Raw genomic sequence first — 22,975 nt, 5'->3', positions numbered from 1 at the left:
CCCTGCCTTGCATTACCCTGCCCCAGGGAGGCGTCCCATGGATGGAGCGTGGGTGTTCCCACACATACAACTATGGAGTTTGGCACATTCACGGATTTACCATTAGTGGTAGACCTAGGAATGAATAAAAAAGCTATGCCTCCCCAAGTGAGGCATGAAAAGGATAAATTATTTTTATTTCTCTTTGTTTCTTCCTCTTTATACGTGTGCTGCATTCGGCAGCACACGTAGAAAGAAGAAAATGCCTCTCAGGATTGTTTTTGTGCAGGAAGATGTACCCCTTCCTGCACAAAAACAATCCTGCCAACAATGCTGGCTCCATTGCACCACTACGCAAGGGTGCCTGCATTGGCTCTTCGCAGGCAAAAGTGTGCCAGCACTAGGAAAGAACATGCATGCGCCATATGTTAAATACGCCGCATTCCTGCTCTTTTACGAAGTGCAGCAAGGTGGCTTGCTGTGTTGCGCTGTGTGAAAAATGATAAATCTGGGCCTGAGTTTGGATGAAATAAAAATAGATAGCCTTGGTAGATGGGTCTGTGCACTAACTTTTGCCTTGAATTTTACTCTACTTTGTATGGGCAACAGTGCAACTGTTTGAAAATGGGAGAGATAGAGAATGCAACTTTGCACTTCACAAATTAGGGAGCAGCTGTATTTTGGATCAATGAAGATATTGTATATTTTTTTCAGGAGCAGAGAGATAGATGGCATAGATAGATGGATAGAAGATTGGACGGGCATTTATTATTGGAACATGGATTCTCTTTGGAATGGATGGAAGCATATGGTGCTGTGTGTTTAGTTGGAAAGCACGGATCTTGCCACCTCTGCTACCTGTGACTTAAGAGATTGGGATCAACACATTTGCCTCGGTTGCGCACCCCTGAAGAAGGGGCAGAACAAGGACCCATCACGGGTTGTCAGAAATGGGCCACAGAGCTATTGCACTGCACTGAGAAATCAGTAGCACATGTTTTGTAGGGTTAAGTTTCATAACACTTTATGACATCCAGTAGTTTAATTCGATAGCCCCAGGAAATCCCAGAGATCAATTGGGTGTTATCTGGGCATATATAAAATCTGTTGCTTGGTTGGGGGGGGGAGCAGATTAAATAAAATGATAATAAATATAAATATTTTTTTTAAAGCTTTCCTCGCTGTGCCGCTCCTCTAATGTCAACTGCAGGCACAGGTTCCCAGCCTGCCCTGCGGCTAGGATTGGCAACTTGTTGCCGGGCTGGAGAGGGCGGAGGAGCCGTCCCTGCTCTGTTACCTTCTTTCCCCTTTGTGCGTTTTTCCCTCTCTTGCTCTCAGGATATGTCCATTGAGGAAAAAAAACAAGTACCGGTCCACAAAAATCAGTACTGCTGGGCCCAAAGGGAACCACCGGCTCAAGTTAAGTACTGCATAGAACCTTTACCCTGACTCCCTATAACTATGGCACTGCTGTGGGTTGCTCTTTGCTGCTTTTGGGTTGCCCACAATCAGCATTATTAATGGTTTTAATTCTTTGTTGCCTGCGTTCTGGTTACTCTTTGCTGCTGGATGTATTCAAACAAACAACCATGGCTGGCATGGATTGCTCACGCGATGCTGCATCAGGAAAATATATGGAAACAGAAAAACAACCAGGGGCGGCTCCTCTGCTAGGGCAGAGGGGAGTCGCCCCGCCAGCAGTAGCAGCTGCAAACCCTTTAATACAAAATGATAATAAACTGTGTTTATTATTGTTTTGTATTAACCCCTTCGCTGCCAGTCCTTATCCTCTCAGGTGGCAGGCCTTTTTTTCCTATTTGGGGCAGGGCTCGCTTAGGCCCTCATAACTTTTTGTCCACATAAGCTTCCCACGCCAAATTTGCGTCCTTTTTTCAAACATCCTAGGGATTCTAGAGGTGCCCAGACTTTGTGGGTTCCCCTGAAGGAGACCAAGAAATTAGCCAAAATCAAGTGAACATTTCTTTTTTTTTTTTTTAAATGGGAAAAAAGGGCTGCAGAAGAAGGCTTGTGATTTTTTTTTCCCTGAAACTGGCACCAACAAAGGGTTTGCAGTGCTAAAATCATCAGCTTCCCAGCTTTTAGGAACAGGCAGACTTGAATCAGAAAACACAATTTTTCTAAACAATTTTGGCATTTTACTGGGTCATACCCTATTTTTATGAATTTTTTGTGCTTTTACCCTCCTTCCAGTGAGTGACAGAAATGGGTGTGAAACTAAAGATGGATCCCAGAAACCTAAACATTTCTGAAAAGTAGACAAAATTCTGAATCCAGCAATGGGTAAATTGTGTAGATCCTACAAGGGTTTCCTACAGAAAGTAACAACTGAAATAAAAAAATATTGAGCTTGAGGTGATAAAAACAGGCATCTTTCTCTACGTTTTACTCTGTAACTTTTTCCTGCAATGTCAGATTTTTTAAAGCAATATACTGTTATGTCTGCTGGACTCTTCTGGTTGCGGGGATATACAGGCCTTGTAGGTTCATCAAGAACCCTAGGTACTCAGAGCCAATAAATGAGCTGCACCTTGCAGTGGGTTTTCATTCTCTACCTGGTATACAGCAATTCATTTGCTGAAATATAAAGAGTGAAAAATAGGTATCAAGTAAACCTTTGTATTTAAAAAATGGGCACAAGATACGGTGTTGAGCACCAGTGGTTATTTGCAGATCTCGGAATTTTGGGGTGCCCATACTAGCATGTGAATTACAGGGCATTTCTCAAATACACGTCTTGTTTACACCTTCTTATATTTGGAAGGAAAAATTGTAGAGAAAGACAAGGGGCAATAACACTTGTTTTGCTATTCTATGTTCCCCCAAGTCTCCCGATAAAAATGGTACCTTACTTGTGTGGGTAGGCCTAGTGCCCGCAGCAGGAAATGCCCCAAAACACAACATGGACACATCACATTTCCTCAAAGGAAACAGGTGTTTTTTGCAAAGTGCCTACCTGTGGATTTTGGCCTCTAGCTCAACCAGCACCTAGGGAAACCTACCGAACCTGTGTATTTTTGAAACCTAGAGACCTAGGGGAATCCAAGGCGGGGTGACTTGTGGGGCTCTCACCAGGTACTGTTACCTAGAATCCTTGCAAACCTCAAAATTTGGCTAAAAACACTTTTTCCTCACATTTCGGTGACAGAAAGTTCTGGAATCTGAGAGGAGCCACACATTTCCTTCCACCCAGCATTCCCCCAAGTCTCCAGATAACAATGGTACCTCACTTGTGTGGGTAGGCCTAGTGCCCGCGACAGGAAATGCCCCAAAACACAACGTGGACACATCACATTTTTTCAAAGAAAACAGAGGTGTTTTCTGCAACGTGCCTACCTGTGGAATTTGGCCTCTAGCTCAGCCGGCACCTAGGGAAACCTACTGTCTTATCCAGGTGACTGGTTGACACCTGTTCAGTATAAGTCAATAAGGACGCGCAATGAAGGACCACACGCCAATTATAAATACAATTTAGCTTTACTAGAATTGCAGGTAAATGTAGTCATTTAGCACATTAACAATAGTAGAATAAGAATAGCAATGAAAAGCATCTATTTATATATAAGTACACTACAAAGAGCATCTATGCATATATATAAGCAAAGAGTTCATTGACAGATATACGTTTTGATTAACTGCATACCAAAATGCATCACACTACGATGTTCAGGAAGCAGAATATAAATGAGTTGAATACTTCAGATAAGCTTTGATTCACTGCTCACCAAAATGCATGTTTCAATTACTGCAGCAGGCTCTCACTACGATGTCCAGGAAGCAAAATATAAACAAACTGAATACTTCAGATAAGCTTTGATTTACTGCACACCAAAATGCATGTTTCAGTTACTGTAGCAGGTTCACACTACGAGGTTTAGAAAGCAAAATATTAACGAGCTGAATACTTCAGGTTATAAACACAGTGCAAGCATAAATAATCAGTCATAATAATAGAGCAGAGAAACAAAGGCCTTTCATCCCTGTGTGGAACTTAACTTAGTCCACGAAATGCTGGGAAGCCCTCTACCGCCTGCTTGGACCTCTCTCCCCCTCAAGCATCACGGTCAGCAAAACAGGGAAGCAGCGCTGGGCCATGGCAGCTTTCACAACTCCATCTGCAAGCTTCCAGTCCCTCACCCACACTTCAGTGCTTAAATAACTCAAAGCTTGGATTCTATCTCTTTCTGGCATTTTCTAGCTATGTTATCAGTACTTGGCTGCTCTGCCCTTCTCCAGCCTTTGTTTTCATTCCATCTTCTCCCTGTACTCTCGTTCTTAAGGTTGAGACGGAGTCTTCTAAACAAACAAGATTGAAAATAATATCATGAACTTTTCCACGTTGTTTTGGGGTGGGGGGTTTCAGCAGGCATCACACTCATCTACACTGCTCAAGCTAATTAACCCTTTGCATCCCAATGTCTTCCGCACCTTTCCCTACACTGATCACTCCACCCCTTAGATGAGCGCGATGCATGCTGAAACGGATATCATTTACTTTGACATTCCGCAAGCTAGGTTGCTACTAATACTGGTCAGCATTATTCTAAGCGCCTGCATCTTTAGTATAAAGCTGTTTTGTGCATACATATAGGGGGTCATTACAACATTGGCGGTAAAAGCCGCTTACCGCCGTGCAGAAGACCGCCAACACACCGCCATGGCCGCGGAAATCCGCCACAGCTATTATGACCCACATCCCGAAATCTGACAAAATTCGGACACCCACACAAGTCCGCCACACCAAAGGTCAGTGATAAACTGGTGAAAACAAAACCGACACCGTCACGCCAACAGAAATACTCCCATGCTATCACAACCCACGAATCCACGCGGCGGTCTTTCAACCGTGGTATTCCATTGGCGGTACACACCGCCGCGCTCAAAATACACACACATCTCCAAAACACCACCACATTGGACAATTCGAAAGACACACACCTGAGACACATACACACACCACACCCACACACTCAATACTATATAAAACACACACCCACATCACCCACAAACCCCTACGACAACAATTGAGAACGAAGCAGAGAGAGAGAGACACCACCATCCACAAACTAGCAGCCACAGACACTCAACACCATCACCCACACAGCTTCCACGCACAAAACACCACACACCACTACATATCACCACACTTATCACCACATACACCACCCCACACATCACCTACACCACCCCATGGCACGGCAAAGACACCCCAGGTTCTCTGAGGAGGAGCTCAGGGTCATGGTGGAGGAAATCGTACGGGTAGAGCCACAGCTATTTGGCTCACAGGTGAAGCACACCTCCATAGCTAGGAAGATGGAGCTATGGCGAAGAATAGTCGACAGGGTCAACGCAGTGGGACAGCACCCAAGAAATAGGGACGACATTAGGAAGAGGTGGAACAACCTACGGAGGAAGGTGCGTTCTGTGGTCTCCAGACACAACATCGCGGTACAGCGGACTGGCGGCGGACCCCCACCTCCTCCCCCACAACTAACAACATGGGAGGAGCAGGTCTTGACTATTCTGCATCCTGAGGGCCTCGCAGGAGTCGGTGGAGGAATGGACTCAGTTAAGATTTGACTTACCAATCATATCCCCCACCCTACCTGCATGCTATCACATACCCCCACCCTCGCCCCCACCCCTATCACTCCAACTCCTCACAAATGTACCAATATCACAAACCACCCATCCCATCACCAAGCCCTGCATGCATAAACAAAGCATGGACACCCATCACTAAACCATGCCCACTGCACATACCCATAACACCCCCCTCAACCATCATCACACAAGCCCACCCACAGGAATGCTAGCACTGGGGTACATGGTCACCCACCCATTGCACACCATGAAACACACAGATGCAATAGTCATGCCTTTCCACCCCTGCAGGACCACTACCCAATGTCACCAGACAGGAGGGTCCAGACATCTCCACCCCACCCACAGAAGAGGCCCACAGGGATGACAGCAGCTCTGTCCACCTGGATCTAGATGACCAGCCCAGACCATCGTGGGCCTCGGGACAGTCGGTTCCCCTCACACAGGCACAGCCCACCACAGACCTTCCACCCTCTGGTAACACCAGCAGAGCACCCAACCAGCCGGCCCATACCTCCGTCCCCAGGACACGTCAATCAGCTGTGTGTCCACCACTACAGGGAACCCAGGATAACCCACCACCCCAACAACAACAGGGACCTGGGGGCAGTGGCAGTGGGCACACGGTCCAGGGGACGGAGGCACAGGAACACAGGGGAACTGGGAGGGCTGCTGTGCGACAGGGGGCGGACAGGCCTAGGGAACCCACTCTCCACGAGGCCCTCTCCTCCATCATGGGAGCATACCACCACTCCCAGGAGCCGATTGCAACGGTACTGGCCAAGTTTCAGAGGACCCAGCGCCTGCAGGAGGAACAGTATTTGGGCTTCAGGGAGGAACTCAGAACCATCCGCACCGCCCTGGGCACCATCGTAGGGTGCTGAAGGAGATACTGAACACCAGGAGGGACACTGTGGCACTCCAAGGGGCCCCTGACACTAGCCTGGACGATGAACTGCCCTCCACCTCCGCCGGCGCTAGTGGACAGGAGGCACCGCCACAGGACCACCACACCAGCATTCCACCCCCTGCAGACGGAGAACCACCCCGCAAGCGGTCCCTGAGAACCAGGTACAAGACGGAGCAGGATGCCAAGACCCACGCCAAGAAATAAGACCACCCTGATTGTCATCCTACTGTCCCACTTTGTAACCCTGTCCATATTGGAACTGCCCCAGCTCCACTTCCTATGCCCATATGGGCAATGCACCTGTGAGACAAATAGACTGGACTCTGCCATGGACATTCCACCACCATCACCCCTCACCATTTTACAACCCCCCTCCAATATTTAGCACTGTAATAAACACCCTTGAAGCACAAAACAACCTGGAGTCAGTCTGTGATTTTGCAAATGTGTATTAGCAATGACAGTGACAAAATGCGTTCTCAAATGTAATGTCAACATACCTATGTCACACAGTCCATGAGGAATCTAAGCAGACACACGTTGGAAACCACACCTGTGAAACCGAAATGGAAATGTACAACTCAGTTACCATATACTGGTTGAAATCAACAGACAGGATAGAGGTAGAAGTGTGAAAGTACTTGTAGTAGGCAGGAATGTATTCTCACCTGTGTGTCACTGGAAATATTGCTGGATAACGGAGTCCCTGTTGTCAATGTCTTCTTCCTCTGCTTCCTCCTCATCACTGTCACAGGCTCCACAGCTGCCACAACACCGTCATATGGACCATCCTCCTGCAGAAAAGGCACCTGTTGTCGCAAAGCCAAATTGTGAAGTATACAGCAGGCCACGATGATCTGGCACACCTTCCTTGGTGAGCAGAATAGGGAACCACCTGTCATATGGCGGCACCTGAACCTGGCCTTCAGGAGGCCGAAGGTGCGTTCGATGACCCTCCTAGTCCGCCCATGGGCCTCATTGTAGCGTTCCTCTGCCCTGGTCCTGGGATTCCTCACTGGGGTCAGTAGCCATTACAGGTTGGGGTAACCAGAGTCCCCTAATAGCCACACGCGGTGCCTCTGGAGTTGACCCATCACAGGATGTAGGCGTCATGCACAGAGTCAGGGAACACAGCATTTACCTGGGAGATGTACTGGTCTGCCAAACATACCATCTGTACATTCATGGAATGATAACTCTTCCGGTTCCTGTACACCTGTTCACTTCTGTGGGGGGGGACCAGAGCTACATGGGTCCCATCAATGGCACCTATGATGTTGGGGATATGTCCAAGGGCATAGAAGTCACCTTTCACTGTGGGCAAATCCTCCACCTGAGGGAAAACGATGTAGCTCTGCATGTGTTTCAGCAGGGCAGACAACACTCTGGCCAACACGTTCGAAAACATAGGCTGGGACATCCCTGATGCCATGGCCACTGTTGTTTGAAATGACCCACTTGCAAGGAAATGGAGCACTGATAGCACCTGCACTTGAGGGGGGATTCCTGTGGGATGGCGGATTGCTGACATCAGGACAGGCTCCAACTGGGTACACAGTTCCTGGATTGTGGCACGGTCAAACCTGTAGGTGATGATTAAATGTCGCTCCTCCATTGTCAACAGGTCCACCAGCGGTCGGTACATCGGAGGATTCCGCCATCTCCTCACATGTCCCAGCGGATAGTGCCTAGGAAGGACAACAGCGACCACAGAGTCAAACAACTCAGAGGTATGTACCCACAGTCTACACAGAACACGAATCATAATCCAAAAAGTTGCCTGTATGTGTGTTGAATCTAGGCCTAGGTATGTGTGACGCACTTAAAAATGAACCCATGTGGGCCCCTGAAATGGCGGCTGCCTGACCTCTAAATTGGGACAATGGGATGTGAGGTAACTGCGCTGGTGTTGTACACCGTCGCGGTAGGCGGTCAAAGACCGCGGCGCAATGCTGCATTGGTTAACATTGGACCCTATGGGTCCCAGGAGCCAATGATGAAGTGCGCCGGCGGTGATGGTACGCACCGCCGCGGACGTCACCGCCATTTATTATCAGTTCAATCACTCGATACCTGATCTTCGACAGGAGAGGACCTACGGTCTGGAAGAGACAATGGCTTGTGCGTCTGGGGAAAGGGCCCCAGCCTTCACTGCACAGGAGTTGGAGAAACTCGTGGACGGGGTCCTCCCCCAGTACACGCTACTCTACGGTCCTCCAGACCAACAGGTAAGTACACAGGGAGCACGTTGTATGGGCTATGCCTGAGTGGAGAGGGCTGGTTATAAGAATGAAGGGGGCAGTTCTGCGTGCATGAAGGACTGTGAATGCATGTGCCACATGTCAAGGGTAGGGATGTGGGCCACTCACTTCGACGGTGCAGTTGCTAATGACGTCTCTTCTTCATTTCATTTAGGTCAGCGCCCACCAGAAGAAGGATATTTGGCGTGCCATCGCCAAGGATGTCCGGACCCTGGGGGTCCACCACAGACGGAGCACCCACTGCTGTAAAAGATGGGAGGACATTCGCCGCTGGAGCAAGAAGACGGCGGAGGCTCAGCTGAGGATGGCCTCCCAACGTGGGAGGGGTGTCCGTCGCACCATGACCCCCCTGATGTTCCGGATCCTGGCGGTGGCCTACCCTGAGTTGGATGGGCACTTGAGGGCATCACAGCAGACACAAGGGGGTGAGTACAACATCATTCTGCGGACTTTGTGCGCAGTGAAGGTGTCTGGGTGGGGGAGGAGGGCTCTGGGTTCCTCTAGGCCAGGGCGAGTTCCGTAGGCTTGGCCCCTGTAGAGTGCCAAGTACAGGTATACATGCCCCTGTGTCATCTATGTGTGTAGATGTCGACCATAGCCATGTAGGCCATATCCCAGGCACAGCATCTGTAGAGCCCAACAGCGCGGCGTAGTGCAGGGGGCTGCTGTGTCTGTATTGTCCACCAACTGTAGCGGTAAGCCATGCACTCAACCTGTCTTCTTCTGTTTCCCCCCCCCCCTTTTGTGGTCTCCCTGTTCTTGTGTGCATCAGCATCATCAGGCGGAGGTACAGTGGCACCGGAGCACGAGGGAGCTGCATGCCACTTGGCCATGGAGGGCCACACCACGGACTCTGAATTAACCAGTAGGACGGAGGGCGAGGGGAGCTTCACGGCGATCACAGGATCTGCAACCAGCGACACGGACTCGTCCTCCGATGGGAGCTCCCTTGTGGTGGCGGCAAAATCTGTGCCCCCCACTTCTACAGGTACAGCCGCCACCCCCCCTACCAGCACCGCCCTCCCAGCAGCCCCTCAGCCTTCGCCCCGTGCCCGCTCACCCAGGAGGTTGGGCATCACCTTCGCCCCAGGCACCTCAGCCCCTGTCACCTCTGCTGACCTCAGTGAGGAGGCCATTGACCTCCTCAGGCCCCTCACTGTTGGGCAGTCTACCATTTTGAATGCCATCCAGGGTGTAGAAAGGGAATTGCAACCCACAAATGCATTCCTGGAGGGCATTCATTCTGGTCAGGCTGCCCTCCATCGAACCCTGCAAACTCTGGCCTCAGCACTGATGGCAGCCATTGTCCCTGTGTCTAGCCTCCCCCCTCCAACTTCCTCCACCCAGACGCAATCCCCTGTACCCCAGCCTATCCCAAGCACACCATCAGACCAGCATGCACACACCTCACCACACAAGGGAAGCTCAGGCAAACATAAGCACCACACATCCCACAGGCACTCACGCAAGCATCACAAACATACAGACACACCAACATCCACTGCCTCCACTGTGCCCCCCTCCTCGTCGTCTCCCTCCTCCCTCCCAGTCTCGTCTACACTCTCACCTGCATGCATTACCACTACAGCCACTAGGTCCCGCACCAGCACACACACCACCACACCCCGCTCACGTGCAGTCACCACCCCCACTACCACTTACACGTCCCCTGTGTCCTCTCCCAGTGTGTCTGTGACACCCCCTCCCAAAGTACACAAACGAAGGCACACACCCACCCAACATACATCCACCTCACGATAGCCTCCATCGCAGGCACCTGCACCCAAAGCCACAAAAGTTACACCTCCTACAACCACCTCCTCTTCCTCCACTCCCAGACCCCCTCCAGCTACCCGTCCCAGTGTTCCTAAGAAACTTTTTCCTGACCAAGCTTGACCTCTTTCCCCCCCCCCTCCAATTCTTAGGTCCCGTACTAGCACAGCAGCCAAAAAATCTCCAGGACCAGTGGTGCCTGTTGTTAGAGGTATGTGGAGTGCACCAGGCACCAGGGCAGCCAGTGTGACATGGAGCCACAGCACAGCCAGTCCTCCCCCCCCCCTTGTGAAGCACCAGAAGTTGGACAGTGCCCAGCGGGAGAGGGGGAAGACTCCAGCCAGCAAAGCCGCTCACAAGGCTCCCGGGGGGAGTGTCCACTCAGCTGTGACTCCTCCCAAGGTGGGAAGGGGCAGAAGAAATCGCCAAAGTCTGGGAGGAGCAGCACGGTGTAGAAGACCGCCATCATCCCCGCTCCCCAGGAGGCCACCGCCAGCCCAATCGTCACTGGCCAGGAGGCCACCACCAGAGTCAGTGCCCAGGAGGGCAGCCCGATCGTCACTGGCCAGGAGGCCACCGCCAGAGTCAGTGCCCAGGAGGGCAGACCGATCATCAGTGGCCAGGAGGCCACCACCAGATTCAGTGCCCAGGAGGCCACCGCCAGCCACAGCCCAGCTGCCCAGGAGGGCCCCGGCAGCCACAGCCCAGCTGCCCAATGAAGGACCGCCAGCCCCAGCCCAGCTGGGCAATGAAGGACCGCCATGGCAAGCACCGCTGAACAGGTCAGAAACTGCAAACTCAAGCACCGCTGAACAGGGCAAAGACCGCCATGGCAAGCTCCGCTGAACAGGGCAAGCACTGCTGAACAGGGCAAAGACCGCCATGGCAAGCACCGGTGACAGGGCAAAGACCGCCATGGCAAGCACCGCTTAACAGGGCAAAGACCGCCATGGCAAGCACCGCTGAACAGGTCAGAAACTGCAAACTCAAGCACCGCGGAACAGGGCAAAGACTGCCGAACAGGGCAAGGACCGCCAACTCAAGCACCGCTAGCCCATGAGCGGCAGGGGCAGTGACGCAACTGGGACCGTCACGAGGAGAGTGATGCACTCTGGGCACCAGTCCCCCTCCAGAACCAGTGGAGACATGCATCCACTCCGTCTGTCCTGCACAGGATGAAGCACTCTGGGCACCAGTCCCCCTCCAGAACCAGTGGAGACTGTTATCCACTTGAGAGACTGTGGCTTTGCACTCCCCAGGATGGTACAGTTGGCAAACCACCCACTGTAGAGACTTGAGAGACTGTGGCTTTGCACTCCCCAGGATGGTACAGTGGGCAAACCACCCACTAGAGACTTGAGAGACTGTGGCTTTGCACTCCCCAGGATACATCAATGGGCATGGAGCCCCCTCGTGGATCTGGCGTGGTGCACTCATCCGGCTGAGGTGCCCCCCCTTCCCTTCCCCGAGGTGCCTGTTGTATTTGTATCTGATGCCCCAGCAGTGTTCTCTCCGTTTTGATCAGGTATATGTTGTGGGCCTCGCCCATGGATTTTGGGCCCAGTGGTCCACGGACAATGACTTGTGCATTACCTGCACTACTAATCGTGGTGTATATTTTGTTTAATGTGTACATATATATATATATATATATGTAGATATTTGGTTACTGTATTTTGATATATTACAATGGTTCCACTCATTTCCTTTGGTCTTTGCATTCTTCCGGGGGGTTTGGGGGTTGTTACTGTAATGTTTGGATATACATTGGTGTGTGTGTTGTAGTGGGTGAGGGTGGGGGTGGGGGTGGGGGTGTTGCGTGTGTGTGTCCCTGTCTTTTGCCTCCCCCTCCCCTATGTCGTAGGTGCAGTACTCACCGTTGTCTTTGCTGCCAGCTTTGATGATCGTCGTATAGGAGCTGGAAGACTAGTGCAGGAAGAATATGGAGTTCAGGCTCCATGGTGTCGTAGTTCCTCGTGGAGTGTGTAGAGGTGAGCGTTTTCCCTTTGAAATGGCTGTTTCCGCCGTGTTTTTATCCACGGTGAATCCGCCCCGGAAAAGGTGGCGGATTGGTAGGTTGTGATACTGTGGGCGGTACTTTGTCTCCCGCCTGTCTGTTGGCGGTGACCTCCGCGATGTTTGTTTGTACCGCCATGGCGGTCGGAGTGTTAAAGTGGCTGTCTTTGTTGGCGGTTTCCGCCACGGTCATAATTCCCATTTTTTTACCGCCGGCCTGTTGGCGGTCTTACCGCCGCTTTAACACCGTCCGCCAGGGTTGTAATGACCCCCATAGTCTACATAGTATAGTCATTAGCGTAACACAAACAATCAATAACCAAATTAGCTGTTGTAACACCATATTTAGCGTCTTCATAGCTCCTAGTGCCCAGCCTAAGAAGATGTCATACCAATGATGCTCAGTTATTTGCTGGATGCATGAAGCAGTGTGCATAAGCTGTTTAGCGTTTATGGTCATCAGTATGGCTGTATCCTTGGTGTATTTAGCTGCCATATCAAATTTAGCAAAGGTAACTTTTGCGTAGTGCCTGATTGCCTCTAATCTGGGTAGCTTAACAACAAGTGAGATGTTCCACTCTAAATGCACACGCATTTGCGTCTGTAATGTGGTTATGGTGAACTTAGTCGGTCGATACAAGATGTGAGTGCTTATGTCAATAATGCTGGTAATATTGCGCATACACATTACTTGCTCTCCGGTGGTTTGTATAAATCCGTTAATAAGTAAGGGATGATTAATGACATAACATATGCTCTCTGTCCCTATCTGATATAAGTCTGTGCCATTCAATAGGATAAGGTAACCATTCACATTCTACAGGTACTGTGTGAAGACATGAATCTAGCACCCGTCCAGTGTGGGTACATACCCACCCCTTAGACCAATCTGCACATCTAGTGGGATATAAAGTGTGATTTGTTTAATCAATCCACTTTTTGTCAGTGTCCACCATTCTTTTACTTATCTCTACGGAGAGCAATATAAAGGGGCACCATATGTCAGGAGGAAGATCCCTTCTTGCTATATCAAAAAGAGCACAACACATTTCTTCCTCACAGTGAAATTGTATGGGCTTTACCCATATTTCTTTAGGCAAATGCAATTGTTGTCTCCAATATTCACCCTGAAGCTGTCCCCATTCTGCTTTAAAGTCTGCATACTGTTGATTAACAATGCTTTGCCATAGTATGCACTGGATGCCCTTGGATACTGCTTGTGTGTTTTAAAAGCTTTTTTTTTTTTTTCGAATTGTTCACAAGTGAAATTATGCCATTGCCAATTGCGATACAACCCACGCAGGACTTTCCATACTTCTTGTCAGTGTGTGGGCCCCCATTGAGAAATTACCTTTATGCCCTCTCCTGTACTATATCCTGTAGAAGATAGCTTATTCCTAATGGCTTCAACATCAAAAGAATTCAGGGCCCCTACCCCGGATTCCGGTGGCCCCAGCTATCAAGGACCCTAGATTGCTTCTAATGCGTAACTTTGGCAAGGGCCATAACTGTGGTGTCCATGGTGCACATAATGGATCATACTTTAAGACATTCCCCTTGGCAATATTTATCTGTAACACAATACGATTAATTATGTTTGCATGCAGAGCTTGCTTACATCCTATTCTATATCGAACTATAGAAACATTGCTTAAGTTGCTAATCATGCGTCTTTCGGTTACATAAAACATGAAGGCTGGTGGTTTGGAGTATCGAACTCCTTTGGTTTCATAGTTCATTGTAACGACCACCATGTGTCCTGGTATCACAATATTTACATATCATGTTTAGCATATAACTTAAAGCCTGTACTATTGCTGGCGTCCCCTGCACCTCGTTCAGTCCGCTGGCATGTCGGATTTGCTGTCCAGTTACCTTCCAGGTCACAGCTTTGGCAGCCATCCACTTGCCTCCAGGTACCTCCACGTTGCAAAATGAAACATTTCCCTGGTCATCAGTTACGTTAGCGGCTTGAGGTGCACAAGTGGCATGAAGGTCCGTAATGGCATTCTCTGCTATCATCAACGCAGATGTGATTGTTTATGACCGTGGGGTAAGTCTCACTGTAGGTACAAATACAGGTACATTAGAGTTCTTTAAAAGTACAATATACGTACTCCCCACCCCTTGACTCAATAGCTCTCCTGACTCTGGCTTTTTCCCTGGATGGTTCACCCATACTTTTCTTCCTGTGCTTCCAAATCCTCCCTCACCTCTCTGGGTGTTATCGGGGGGGACAGATCTTTCTTCAGTGTGGGGGACCTGCGTTTTTCGTCCTGGGCTCAGCAGCCATCTAGGGATACCTACCAAACCCAGACATTTCTGAAAACTAGACACACGAGGGAGTCAAGGGAGGTGTGACTTGCGTGGATCCCCCAATGTTTTCTTACCCAGAATCCTCAGAAAATCTCAAATTTAGCTAAAAAAATCACTTTTTTCCCACATTTCTGTGTGAAATCACCGCACCGGGACACATTTCCTACCACCCAACGTTCCCCTCAGTCTCCTGGTAAAAATTATACCTCACTTGTGGAGGTGGGCCAAGTTTTTGTGACAGGGAAGAGGCAAAAACACGTTGAAATTGAGGGGGAGCCAAAGTGGTTCCAAAAAGGCAGTTTGAAAAAACTAATTTTTAGGCTGACAAGTGCAGCAGAAATGTTATCGATATAGATGAGACAATGCTGGGTGGTAGGAATTTTGTGGATTCCTGCAGATTCCGGAAGGTTCCATCACATAAATGTGGGAAAAATGTGTGCTTTCCAGCAAAGTTGCAGGTTTGCAGGGCATTGTGGGTAAGGAAATGGTGCGGGGTGAATGTGAAGCACACCACCCTGGAATCAACTAGATGTTTAGTTTTCAGATGTGTCTAGGTCTTGTGGCTTTTTCCACATGGCAGCGTCCCAAAGTAAAAAAAAGTGCAGCCCTCACCATTCCAAGTGGGACGTTTTTGAGAGTTACTAAGCTCTCATGGCCCAAATGTAAAACAAAACCCCCCATTTATTTGGGGTGGGGGGTGTGGCCATCTTCACCTCCTATTTTGAAAAAAAAATCTTCCCTGGTCTCTGGTGGGCTTTCTGCCCCCCTTGGGGGCAGATGGGCCTTCCCAAAATAGGCCAAGGGGGGCAATCATGGCCAACAGTAATGTGTCCCCATGGGGAGCGACCCCAGCCCGAGGGGCTGACCCCCCCAACAAAACACACACATACGCACACACCAATCCATGGTGTCTAGAGGTTTCTGCCCCCCTTGGGGGCAGATTGGCCTAACAAAAATGGAAATGGAAATGGGCTAAATACAATTTGCCTCCCAGGGGAGCGACCCTTGTCTAAGGGGTCACTCCCCATACATAAAAACATAAATTAAATAAAAAAATATATATATCCCTGGTGTCTAGAGGTTTCTGCCCTGTCTGAATATATTTGGCCGATCTGCCTCCAGGGGGTCAGAAAAAACTTAAACATTTTCCCCCTTACCCCCGGGGAGTGGCCCTTGCCAAAGGGGCCGCTCCCCTAATGGGTTAGTATAAAAAAATAAAAATTCCCTGGTGCCTTGTGGTTTCTGCCCAAATGGCCTAAAAATCATTTGCCCCCCTGGGGAGCGGCCCTTGCCCAGGGGGTCGCTCCCCAAGCATAAAAAAAAAAATGTAAAAAAATTATCCCTGGTGTCTAGTGGATTTCTGCCTCCCCCTGGGGGCAGATCGGCCTAATAACATTAGGCCGATCTGCCCCCAGGGGGAGGCAGAAATGGCCTAGAAATAATTTGCCTCCCGAGGAGCGGCCCTTGCCCAAGGGGCCACTCCCCTTATTTCATATAAAAAACTAAATAAATCCCTGGTGTCTAGTGGACATTTCTGCGATCGGGCAGCAGAAATGCTCAGAGAGACATAAAGGGAGAGGAAAGGCCTTTTCTCTCCTTTCATGCCTCACTGCCCCCTTCACGTGATCGGAGGATAAATGCTTTTGCTTTTCTCCTTTGATCGGCGCTGGAAGGCCTCAGATGCCATAGGAGGGTCGGGTGGGGCAGGGATGGAAGGGGAAGCCTTCCCTTCTGCCCAGGGGAGGGGGCTGCTCGGCCATCTGGGGGAGTGCTAGCACTCCCCCGGGGGCCCATAGCAGGAAGAGCTGGTTTCGTCCTCGGCACCAGGCAACCGGTGCCGAGGGCGAGACCAGCTCGTCCAGGGCACCCTAGGGGTTAAATGGGGCGGGCCATGGACTGTGACACAAACTGAGGGGAGTGCATTGTGCACTACCCCCAGAGCGCATGTGTGTTTGGCCAGTGACTCGGGCCGGCCAAACACACATGTGCAGTAGGCTGTCTCCAGCCCGGCACTGTGTTGCCGGGCTGGAGAGAGCCTGCACAGGCTCCCAGTCTGTATGGGAGCGCCCTGGCTGGGTGCTCCCAGCCAATCCTGACGTTGCTCTGAGCAGCGTCAGGATTGTCCGCAGGGCAGGCTGGGAGCCTGTGCCTGCATTCGACAGCAGAGAAGCGGAGCAGCGCAGCGCGGCTAGGAGCAAGGTAAGTTTTTTAAAAATATATTTATTATTAGTATATTTTATTCACCCCCGCCACACGCCGCCTCTCCCTTTTCCCTGCCACAAGCTGCCACTGTAAAAGAGAAAGACCAACCGGCACAAATGGAGAAAGTAAGAACCTGCAAGAGTGAGATCAAAGGGCAGAGAGTGTCTGGTAGTGGGTTAAAGAGTCATGAGGTGGATTTGAAAAGACACAGCCTGGTATTCAGCGTGCGGGACCCGTCCATAGGCTTCTGAGCAGAGCTTTGACCACTGGCATGTATTCTTTCCCAAATTAAGCACTGGCTCTAAGGGTCTATCCAGGGGCAACAGACGATGGGCAATTGTCATGCTAGTTATAGGTGTCCTAAATACCTAATAGGGTGAGCCCAAACGTTACTTATAGGAGTGCCCTGGTTGAAGGAAACCAACGTAAATGCTAGCTATATGGCACGAAGCAACAGAAAACTGATAAAATGGTCATTTACAGGTGTGTTTTAGTTAAAGGCAGCCCAAGGTCACAGTCAGGCATGCAGGCCTACAAAGATTATAGACAAGTCTTGTAAAACTTCCCCTGTGCGCGCATGTGAAAATTGGTAGTTCTGTAAAATCATTCAAGCGCGCCTTGTGCAGTAATAGGGAGAGCTGTAAATTTGTCAAGGTGTTTGGTGGGAGGCAAATATCACATGGCTGTAGAATGACTTGATCCAGCACTAGTTACTGCAAACATGTATTGTAACTGGCTAGCCAAAAGGTGCACTCTTGCAAATGCATTGTCACTGACATAGTACAAACACTTTCGTCAATTTGCTGTGTACAAAGGAGCCTGTTTGTCACATATCGTTTTCCTTCTCTGTATTTCTGCAGTATGATGTGAGTGGTGATGGAAGGCCTGGAGGAGGTGGAGAGTACGAGGTGCAGGTGAGGAGTTCCCTTAATATTTATTTAAATATAATAGGAAATGACAAGGGGGGGCGGTAAGAGGGCAATCTCTAAACATATCAAGGTTCAAAGGTCAAAAAGTCCCCACAGCCAAGCTCTTAAAAATCCTAACCATGACAAAACAACTATTGGCCACAGTCCTAATTGAGTCTCTGTGATGTGCAGTCTTTGGAGCTTTCACACATCAAACATGGTTGAGGCTCAGAGTTGGGTAAGAGGGTTTATCACCTCTACATCTTCTCCAGTGTCCTCCCATTGAACAAACATTGGCAAAGCCAATAGGTCTCGCCTATGAGAGCTACTGCCAATGTTTTGTAGCCATGCTGTCCAGCAGCATGGGTGGTTTGCAGTGTGACCAAAACTAATTAAAAAAACACAGCCAAGGCTAATGTACTTCTCTTCAAAAGTGAATTAGTGCCGAGTTCATCATAATCCTTTTATTATTATTTTTATTGTTTTAAGCCATGTTGCACAGCAGCCACTGCTATGCTGATTGGCTACAAATCATTTCCAAAGTTATCAGTGCTCATGCTGTACAGCAGGAATATAAGGCAATGGCAGAAGCAATAGTCTCAAAGGATAGACCTGTTGGCTTTTCCAAAGCTTGTTAAGTCTTGACACAACACTCCTGTGAATCTTAGCATATCAGTTGATCTCACCATCCTTAAAAAAGAAAAAAAATATGTAATTTGGCAAACAATCCTATCACATTAAGAAAACTAGTGCAACCAAGTCCACGTCTTACTGAAAATACATTTGGAACCAGATTACATCTGTTGTCGCAATAAAAGCAGATAACATCTGTTGTCACAACAAACCTCCATTTGAATGAATAAAAGGACTTCTTTGAAGTACAGATGACATAGTAAAACATAGCTACAAATAGAAAGAGGTTAAAGAATGACAACAGGGAAGAAGAAACATTAATAGTAGTATCTCAATCACAGCGTGATCAGAGCAAGGACAGCAATCAAGCTGAAGCAATCAGTAATTGGTCCATGCTCCAGTCGAAAAAAGAGGATGTGAAGCCAGCACTCTCTAGCCAAATAGAAGGCAGCAAATAAGAGTGACAATGAAGTCAGTGAAGGTTAAGCAATTGGTGTGCTGCAAGTCATATCTTGTATACAATATCTATACAGTGCATGCACTGTCAAAGCCGAGACCTAAAAAGGAAGCTTTTATATCACAATGAAACTGTCCTATAGAACACAAACTGTGAAATGCACCGTGTGATACACAGCTCCAAATTGCAATGCAGCTTCATCACTCATATACATAATGCACTCTGCATCATACTAAAGAAAGACCAAATAACAAGGAGAAATAAAGATATTTATCCTCGTTATGCCTTACTGGGGAAGGCATAGCATTTTGACACATTACCAGGTTAACTAACATGGTAGATTTGGGAATGCACCAAAATCCAGGAGTGGATGTATGGGAATGCTCATGCTCGACCCACGGAATGCTTCCAAGGCACAGTGTAATACAATGCAGCTCAAGGGTTGCGTTTTTTTACATTTTCTTTACTTAGTCGCACAAGGCAATGCAAATCAGCCCTTGCATGTAAATACAAACTAACATTTGAGTTCTGACTGCCCCAAAAAATGGCACAACCATTACGCAAAATGTTAGCAAATCTGGGCCTGGTTTTCCCAGCTAACGCCTTTCAAGAAACCTCCCTCTGAGGTGCAACCTCGATTGGAGCCTCACTCCAGGGCAAGAAATGGCCTTGACAAAGCCTCAAGCCCCGACCTGCTATGAAAAGGCCTCAGCAGTTTGCTCCGATCACTGTTCCAGAGACATCTTGTCTCCAAAAGACAGCCTTTGCTCCAGAAAACCTGGAACCTCAATGCTGAGAGACTCCATCCCAGCCCCTGAGAGCATAGAATGGAATTCTCAGAACCAAGCAAAGTTGACCTCAAAACTGCCATCAGCCCCGGCACCGAGTGACCCGACACTACAAGAAGAACAAGGAGAGCAGCCTGATGTGAGGCGACCGAAATTTTTTTATACACCCAGACTTACATTTAAGGTAGCATTCTCGGAAAAGCTGAGATGATTTATTATCCACAAAAAGTCTAGGCCTAGGGAGTCAAGCCCACCACCTGCACAGTCACCTATACATTTGCTGTATTCTAGACACTTTAGGGCATATCTGCGAGCCCCTAATGCCCCCGGAGCTTCACTTTTTGTGACGCTCTGGTGGCGCTGTGCACTGCGCCATATTTACAAGCTGGCAATAAGCCCATTTTTGTGGCTTAACACCACCTTGTAAATATGGCCCCTTCACATACAACACTTTGCATGGACGGGCATGCAATGGGTGTTGCTGTGGGCGTTTCACAGCAACACCCATTGCATTTTAATTTTGCCCCAGATTTACAACAAATCATAAATCTGTGGCAGCGCCGAAATCTAACACCACCCCATGGGTGGCGGTAGCAAGGCACAACAAGGAGAAATGCTTTCATTTCTCCTCATTTTTTGCTCCTTCCATGGGTGCTGCATTCACCATTGAAGATTGATTCTGTGCAGGAAGGAGTCCCATCCTGCACAAAAACAATCTCCCCGCAACGCAGCCATCCTTGCACCATGGCGCAAGGGTGACTGCCTTGGTGCTCGGCAGCTAACTTAGCACCGGCGCTGAGGGAAACACAGGGATGTGGTGCATCCCTGCGTTTCAGAACTGATGCAGTGCAGCGCTGGCAATTTTGGTGCAGCATAGCGCTGCGCCAGTTCTTTGTAAATATGCCCTTCAGAGTTGCTAGAAGGAGCCAGAGAAACAATGTGGCAGAGCGGAGTCGTCACTGTATTTGCAGATTGTCGGTTCCTGGAGGGTCCAGTTGCAGTCCCATTGGCCGAAAGATGAAGAAAACGATGCAGAGGAGTCCTTCTGGAATCTTGCACATCGAATCTCAAGAGCCACCCAAGAGGGAGACGCCAAATAGCCCAGGAAGGGGGATTGGTCACATAGCAGGGTGACCACCTATCAGGAAGGGGCTGTGATATCACCTGCCTGACCTGGCCACTCAGATGCTCCTGAGGGCCTCAGCCCACCTTGGATTTAAGATGGCAGAATCAAGTGGCCACCTGGAGGAGCTCTGGGCACCACCCCTGGGGTGGTGATGGACAGCGGAGTGGACTGGTGCAAACCGGTTTATGCAAGGAGGGAAGCAAATGTGCCCTTCAAAGCATACTGGTGGCTTGGGGAGGCTACCCCTCCCAAGCCATGTAACACCTATTTCCAAGAGAGAGGGTGTTAACTCCCTCTCCCACAGGAAATCCTTTGTTCTGCCTTCCTCTGCCTGAGCTGGTCAAACAGCAGGAGGGCAGAAACCTGTCTGAGGGGCGGCCGCAGCGCAGGCTGCCCGGAAAACCCCAGAAGACTGGTAGGAGCAATGCTGGGGGTCGTCTAAGGAGCCCCCAGAGTACATGGAATCATACAACCAATACTGGTAACAGTATTGGGGTATGCTTCTGACATATTTGATGCCAAACATGACAAGGTTCAGAGGTACCATTATGTAGCTGGACACGGGTAGTGACCGGTTTCAAGTACAGGGGTAAAATGGCCTAAGCAACCAAATGTAGGGAGAGAAAGCACAATCACTGAGGTCCTGGTTAGCAGGATCCCAGCGAAAACAGTCAAAGCACACTGACAGCAGGCAAAAAGTGGGGATAATCATCCCAAAAATAGGATACTTTCCTACACCGTGCAGTCACCTGGAGTGCAGTGGACACTCAAAAGGTGAAACTCCATGTGGGAGAGCAAGAGGACGAGTCCCTGACTGAAATACTGTCTAAAAGGGAGCAGTTGGTAAATATCTGCCAATGCATGAATGCTTGGCTTTAAACTTTCAAAATCCTATCAGTACCAGGGTTGTCCTGCTGAATGTTCGAAAAAAAGATAGCATCAGAGGACCCCATACATATTAGGGGACATGTCACTAATTTGTTGGTGGTACACACTGCTTGGAAGATGGCTTTCACACAGGTTAGTGAAGACACTCCTCTGACAAGGAATGCAAATCGCCTGAAGCTTCTGGCAAAAGGGTAGCTGTGGGGATTGCCGCACAGTGGCGTATAGCCAACGCTGAACGACTTCTGTCAAGTTGTGACTTACCACTGGGAGTCAGTGCAGCAGTTAGTAGACACCTTTTCGAAGCCTACAGGAAGCTCATAAGGGAGCTCATCTGGAAGTAAAAATAATCTCCAATGCAAACATCAGGTGTGAGACTGCCTTCACATTAACCAACGCCAGCAATCTCCTATGATGGCATGTCTGGTCTGAGTCTCCAGATTGTGACCAGAAGTCCAGCGACACCAACTCATTGCACGCTTTGATTGAGGACACCTTATGGGCCTTCAAGTGGACTCAATCTTGTAGAAAAGAAAAAAGGACTCAGAGACAACTAAAGCTATGTGGCATCCCAAACTCAAGATACAACATCATGATTCAGCGACAAGCATGAGCTGTAACCAAGTCAGCGGCCACCTCACAATCCCCTGCCATAAAATTCATTTCAAGAGTGCTAGGCAAGTCCTACTCTAGGGAAAGTTTATTTGGCAATAGCCTTTAGAAGGTCGGAGGTGATGAGAGTAATGTCACCCCTACTTCTAAGCAATGACCTTCTATAGATCCCAGCCCCTGATCATTCACCACCTATCAATGGACATATAAATGGTTATATCTTCTCCAGTGGGAGGCAGTAACCTTGAATGAATGGGTACTTTTCATCGTTGCCCACGGATATTACCTGGAGTTTCATACAACACTACCCAATATCTCATCAGGCCACCACAGCATCATCCAAACCACCAAATGCTAATGCAGGAAAAAGTGCAGGTACAGCTCTAAAAGGGACCACTAAATCTGGTTTCTCCAGTCTGCTGGAAATACAGGGAGTGCAGAATTATTAGGCAAGTTGTATTTTTGAGGATTAATTTTATTATTGAAC

At 49.0% G+C, this 22,975-nt stretch overlaps 1 protein-coding gene across 2 annotated transcripts in view; it reads left to right on the top strand.

Moving 5' to 3' along the window:
* TREH (trehalase) overlaps window positions 1-22,975 on the top strand; it is a 131,637-nt gene that overhangs the window by 103,194 nt on the left and 5,468 nt on the right. For both annotated transcript variants that reach the window (XM_069224786.1, XM_069224787.1), the window contains exon 15: window positions 17,940-17,993. In XM_069224786.1, coding sequence (XP_069080887.1) covers window positions 17,940-17,993 — 54 coding nt within the window. The remainder of the gene's footprint in view (window positions 1-17,939; window positions 17,994-22,975) is intronic.

The sequence above is a fragment of the Pleurodeles waltl genome, chromosome 3_1, assembly GCF_031143425.1.
Source record: "Pleurodeles waltl isolate 20211129_DDA chromosome 3_1, aPleWal1.hap1.20221129, whole genome shotgun sequence".
NCBI lineage: Eukaryota > Metazoa > Chordata > Amphibia > Caudata > Salamandridae > Pleurodeles > Pleurodeles waltl.
The sequence above is the reverse complement of the archived record's forward strand: the minus strand, read 5'-3'. Positions and strand labels throughout refer to the sequence as shown.